This window comes from Contarinia nasturtii, unplaced genomic scaffold (genome assembly GCF_009176525.2).
Source record: "Contarinia nasturtii isolate CC-2019 unplaced genomic scaffold, AAFC_CNas_1.1 Cnas_scaffold_695, whole genome shotgun sequence".
NCBI lineage: Eukaryota > Metazoa > Arthropoda > Insecta > Diptera > Cecidomyiidae > Contarinia > Contarinia nasturtii.
The window spans coordinates 10,109,802-10,116,041 of NW_022198046.1; the positions used below are offsets into that span (position 1 = coordinate 10,109,802).

Consider the following 6,240-nt stretch of genomic DNA (forward strand, 5'->3'; position numbering starts at 1 on the left):
TCTCAATCTATGTATGGTTACAGAGACGCACTACATGCGCTCACCGTTTGAATTGAATCAGTTTTTCAATTGAATTGCGTTTTTTCTGCTTCAATCGATAAATTGGAATTTATGGCGTACGAGTTGCGTCTTGCAAAAGTGGTTTGAGTCGAATAAACAGAAAAAAAGCTGGTGACGAAGAAGAAGAAGAAGAAGAAGCAAAAATCAGAAATCGAAAAAATATATTGAAGGCGGCGTATGTCGATTACTAATATGATTACCTTTTTGCACTGAGCCTGAAATTATCCTTGAACTTTCACTCGCTCACTTCGAAATTATATGGATAAATTGTTGATTTATGACTTGGCATCGATCGTGAAATATTGGTTATGAATAAATTAAATTTTGCTAAAAAATGTATCTGCGCTCCTCCATCTCTCTGCTTCTCTATTACTCTTTTTTTTTGCTCTATCGATGGCTAAAACAGATTGGATACGGCCTCTCATGCATTGCAAAACGATTAGTCTAGATAAAGCGACACGTGAACAGATAACAGTGAACCAACAAAAAAGAAATAATAAGAAGATGAGATTAATTTCCAGTTCTCTTTTACACCTCATTCGTAGCCATCGTGTCTATCGGTCATAGACTATGTATGGCATCATAGTCAAATATCATCACCGTCAATTGCTCTAATAAAGCATATTATACGGATAGATGATTCATTGAGAAAGAGAAAGAGAAGGAGATGTGCGCGCGAGCGCTTCGTCATTTAGTATGCACCGTCTGTTCATAAGTGACCTTTCATCACCACTGATTTTACGGACTAAGAAATATATCATATTTTCAAAAGGTTAATGATAACATGAGCTCATTTAAAATATGTATATTGTACACATATACATCAACGACACGCTAATAAACAACATTCAATTCCACCGATATGAACTTCCAAGTTCTATCATTTAACACTAAATCTTTTGCGGTTTTGTTTCTGAACTCGTTCACTCTTAATGTTTTTATCATCGGTCGAGAGAGAGAGAGAGAGTGAGAGAGAGAGAGAGAGAGAGAGAGAGAGAGTAAAAGCCTTGAATGAACCAGAAAGCTGTGAATTGAACCAATTAGAGACTACGAGGTCTCTAATTGAAAGAGGTGTCTAAAAGTAACATTCTCCATAAATGTTAAAGCAGCTGTGTTAAGTATGACCATTAATAAGAATGAGGATAAACGTCCATTGAATGAACACATTGAAATATGCTATGAACCAAACCACATTTAAATTCAATTTTACACACACATACATATAGAAATATATTCTATACATTCACAGCAGTAGATATGTAATTTAATTGATGCGATTTTTAATGATTACACAATTTTCAGAAATTAGCGAAGCAAATCGATTCATTTATTATAACTTCATTTTAAATATGATTTCCTCCATTGTGTGTGCCAATCCCCATTGAATGCCGTAAATGAATGAATCTGTCAATTATCAGCATCACCAACCGCCACTACCACACCATTGATGTTGCCACCGTTACTGCAATCATTGTTAAATGAGCATTCCAAATTAATTACCGATTATTTGAACGCGGCGAATTGTTATTGTTCTGTGTCGTGAGCACAAAGTGAATTTTACAAAAATTCCATCTTTTCGAGCAGGGATTGCGAGAGTGTGGATGGAATGAGAGATAGAGATTTACTATATAAAAGAGCTGGGCCGTATCGATGGTAACATTCAATCGTGTTTTCTCATTCAGAAGTGGTACATTCAAGTATTGTTTTAAAACAATGAAAGTAAGATCGATATTTGCACGTTTTATTTTTCATTCAAAAAACTTACCATCCATTCTTCTCGACTCTCATCCACCCATAATATATATGTGTAATTGTGTATACAATATAATAAATTTAATGAATATTCGAACGTTGTCCTTCTTTCGTAGGCTATTATCATTTGTGCTGTGTTGATTGCTCTTGTTGCCGATGCTCAGGCTGGTTATTTAAGCGGCATTGGCGGCGGTAAATAGCAAATATTTATTAGTATATTTAGTATTTTCGTTCAGTCATTTTGTTTATTTTATTATTTTGATTGTCTTGCATTGATATTAAATGCGCATATTGGTACTGATAGCGGCGGCGGTAGATGTGTGCCGCGGGTACTTTTGATCGAACATTAAGCATTCATGCGGTTTCCATTTGTGTTTTGTACTAGGGGCTTTCATCATTCGTTCATACAAATTTATACACAATATTCACGTCCTATTCATCATATATACGATTAAAATTTCTCGCCTATACCAGTGAATAAGATGTATTTCAAACTTCAGTGTACACACACACACAGTATTGCTACACAGAATCGAAGAAGATCCGCACAAAAGAGAACAAAAAAACATGCCATAGACGAAATATATACGAAATATACACGAAATATACACCAAATATATGCAGTTATGCACATTTATTTGCGCGTATTACAGATGATTTTGCAATATAGTTCACTATTTAGAGTATAAATCGTATACATTTGAAGATAAAAGCCCCTAGGTTTTGTATACAATGAATTTGGTCTTTGACAGTTTGAATATAATACATATTTAAACGGCCGTCTCGATAATAGTCTTGATTTTATTTCTCGAAAAAGGTGGCTACGGTGGATATTCTAATTATGGAAGTGGTTTTCATGGAGGTGGTTACGGAGGTGGTTACGGAGGTGGTTACAGTGGTGGTTACAACGGTGGGGGTAAGTACCCACTTTTTAACAACATCGACAAATTGCGACAAAAGTTGCGCTTCATCTAAAATTTATGACTCAAACATTTCTTCAACTACTAATTGATTTCGTTTCTGTCATTTTCAACACGGCACGAACCAAACAACAATAAAAAAAACTCAAACCACTGATACGGATGAATGAAAAAAAAACACACACACACCCTGACGACACAGGCTACAGCAGTGGTGAGTAATGCGACATGAATTACTTGATTGAAATTTAAAAACTATTAAAGCAGAAACGGATTCACGGTGAAAAGCACATAAAGCGTGCACGGCGCGCAAACAGTTAATACATCCTCATTACGGAGTATAAAATGAGTTTATGGCAAAGTATGCATGGTGGACCGTCAACTTTTTTCCCTTCGCTCTCGCTCTCTTTCTCTCTTTTTTTTTGTTGCGTATGATGAAGATTACAGATTAACCTCGCAATCCGTTTTTCTGTGAGTGTGTGTGTCGGCAGAACTTTCAAGCACCGCTTTTGCAAGTTTCAAGAGGATTTACGAAAATGAAAAACTTGAATTTGAAATTATATAAAAGTAGTTGATTATGTTGGAGTACTTACTACCCATCAAACGGACACATGCAACCGAGAGTTACGAGAAAAAAAGAGTTGGCGAGAGAAACAAAACAGCAAAAGAAGTGAAATGGTTGCGCTAAATCGGAAAAGAGGGTCAACAGATGTGCTGTCAATTGAATGAATGGCACAAAGTTTATAGTCTTTATAATCTACAGTGAAAAGCATTTAACTGTTTTGGATGTTGCTCTGTATTTTTATTTTCTTTATTTGTGTCCATTTCCATGTTCCCCTTTTTTATTCTAAGCTTTATCCAGTCTTGTTCTGCTGTTGAGAGGCAAAGCAAAAGCATACCGAAGTTTGAGTGTAATAATTAATTTAATTCGCACATTTTTCAGGTTATGGTGGCGGCATCAGCACAATAAAGGTAAATTTCGAGCATTTAATACCCGATATAAGTCATAAATATTTTTAACGTGACTCTAATGAGCTTGTGAGCTACATTATTCATACATTCTCTCTCTCTCTCTCTCTCTCGCATACAAATAATATTTGCTGAAGCAGAACATCATCACTGCTCATTTCAGTTTCATTGTTTTAGTATTTTGAATTGGATTATGTGAGTGTCTATGTAATGTGTCTTGGACGGTAAACAAGACATACACACCAGGAAATCGCATAATTTGGATCAAAACCATGCAAGAATACCCACTCATTTTAAGAACATCAAATAAACCGGCTCATGTACTTTATTTTTCACATTAAAATTTTTAATTTCATTTTACAAGGTCATTCGCTTAGGCGGTTCGGGATACGGCGGCAGCGGTTATGGAGGTGGATATGGAGGTGGACATGGTGGCGGATATGGAGGACATGGTGGGGGTTATCGCAGCTACGGCGGTTATAGCCATGGTAAGTGTCTCATGGTAATCACCTTTTTTGCAGTCACTTTTTATTTTCGCATCTTAAATTAAACTTTTACAATTTCCATTAAATTTCAAGGCTGGTAATTAAACACTTGACGGCAAACATTAGACGAATTTAATGCCTTTGATAAACAATGCTCCGGCTGGTGTTTTTTTTAGTTAGGGAAGAGCCCCGCCATCGCCATTAGTCATCAATTATATGCATTATTATGTCGAATTGTGCCGAACGATAATAAATTTTGAAACAAATAAAATTTTGGTTGGTCATAAAAGCAACAATTATTTATTGATTTTTTATTGGCGTTAATCCCAAAGATACGTTTTGCTAATATTTCGGCATGAACATTGAAAATCACAGCAACAAAAACTCTCGACATATTAACAATTGGCCAAACGTCACACATATACAGATATTTGCATCCATAACGCAAATAGGTAATGTAAATTCATAGTCGTTGGCCGTCCCTTTCTCTTCTCGGTCTGATATTTGGCCATTGGTTCGGTTCAGATCGCAGTGACTAATGCTCAAAAATATTTGCCCTCACACACATTTTCAAAGTGCCATTTGGGAATAATAAAAGGCCGAACCTTTGAATTTTGCAACTCAAAATGGATTATTTCGAAAATAACAAATGTGCGCTAGTTGTTGGTTTGGGTTTCCGGTTCACTCTCTTGGCGTCAGAAAATGAATCTTATTTTGTGCGACGATTGTTTGTTCGAGAACCATCATCATCGTTTTATAACATACAAAACTAGCAATAAAATGTCTGGTAGTAGTCGTGTGTGAGGTTTTTTTTTTCCTTTTGGAAAATTAACATTTATATTCAATAAACAATGCGTGGTAGAAGAGCATTAAATTTCCTAAAAGTGTTTCCACAGAATGTTATTCAACAACAGCTGTATCACCATTTAGTTTTAGTCACTGCATGTGTATTATTATCGAAATTGAATGTATATTGTATGTTAGGCGAGCCATGTTGTTTTATTTTCGTTATTTTTCAATTCGCCGTGAATATTTTGTTAAATATTCAAATGCAAATTTGTATGTATGTGTGTGTGTAATTAACGGCTGTGTTCATAAATTTTCGTTCAAGTTAATTCGGCTGTAATGTGTAAATTGTGTGCGGAGGGCTAGACTTTAATACAGTTTACAATTTTTGGTTTGCATCGGCTGTTTTGGTGTATAACTTGTTAATGGTGTTGTTGTTGCCGTTTTCGTTTTTCTGTATATTTAACTTTAAAATTTAAGCGCTTAAATGGACGGCATCTCGTTCTCATAAATATTAAATTTTAAGCAAATAGTGTGAAAATTCAAACCAATTTTCTGTTTGGTTTGCACCATTGTGTGCGCATTTATTCGTGCAGTTTTGAGCGTAAAGTAAAAGAAGAGTGGAACGCACCGGCTTGCATGCATGCATATATGTATTAACACACACGCGCGCGCTCGCATCTTTTTAGTATAATATACCATTTGGAAATGTCTCTATTTCCCGTTGGCCAACAAATTCGAATCGAACAAATGGCTTTTGCTAATGGAACCGAATCGTGATATTTTTGAATGGTTTTCGGCTTACGAGGATTATCATTTGCGAAAATATTTGAAATTATTTTGGGCATGGCATGCCTTGGTTTGGTTGGTTTTCGAAACGGCATTCGGTTCGGATCTGAATATGTTGTGTATTTGTGTTATGGGTTGCTTCATAGTATTTGCGGTTGAGTAGACGCGTAGCATATTCTCTATTCCGGTCAGTATTTGTTCAGCTCACACACTCTCTCTCTCTCTGCAAAAAAAAAAAAAAATTAACAAACAAGGAATTATAAATAGCCTCCCGATGTGTGTTGAACGTATAACCATTTATCACTTGTAAATGAAATATTATTCCGTTTTTAATGTCATATTTCCAACTATTAATATCGTTGTAATAGTAGTAATTTTTCCACTCACATTCTATTCCTTCTTCATCTTTTTCGCCGGTATAATCTTTTTTTTCTTTTATTGGCCTCTATCCGAAAATTAAGAATATCTGACCGCTAAAC

General features: G+C 35.5%; 1 protein-coding gene across 1 annotated transcript; it reads left to right on the forward strand.

Annotated features, from left to right (window-relative positions):
* Positions 1–1,731: 1,731 nt before the first annotated feature.
* Positions 1,732–4,482, forward strand: LOC116341327 (keratin-associated protein 19-2-like). Its single transcript, XM_031768308.1, has 7 exons — positions 1,732–1,779; positions 1,929–2,004; positions 2,630–2,728; positions 2,935–2,946; positions 3,676–3,704; positions 4,066–4,189; positions 4,280–4,482. The coding sequence occupies exons 1-7, from the start codon at positions 1,774–1,776 to the stop codon at positions 4,285–4,287; spliced, it is 354 nt and encodes a 117-aa protein (XP_031624168.1). The 5' UTR covers positions 1,732–1,773; the 3' UTR covers positions 4,288–4,482.
* The last annotated feature ends 1,758 nt before the right edge of the window (positions 4,483–6,240 follow it).

Coding starts and splice junctions, on each gene's coding strand:
- LOC116341327 (XM_031768308.1), top strand. Junction 2,005..2,629: donor TTTAAGCGGCATTGGCGGCG/GTAAATAGCAAA, acceptor TTCTCGAAAAAG/GTGGCTACGGTGGATATTCT. Junction 3,705..4,065: donor GCGGCATCAGCACAATAAAG/GTAAATTTCGAG, acceptor TCATTTTACAAG/GTCATTCGCTTAGGCGGTTC.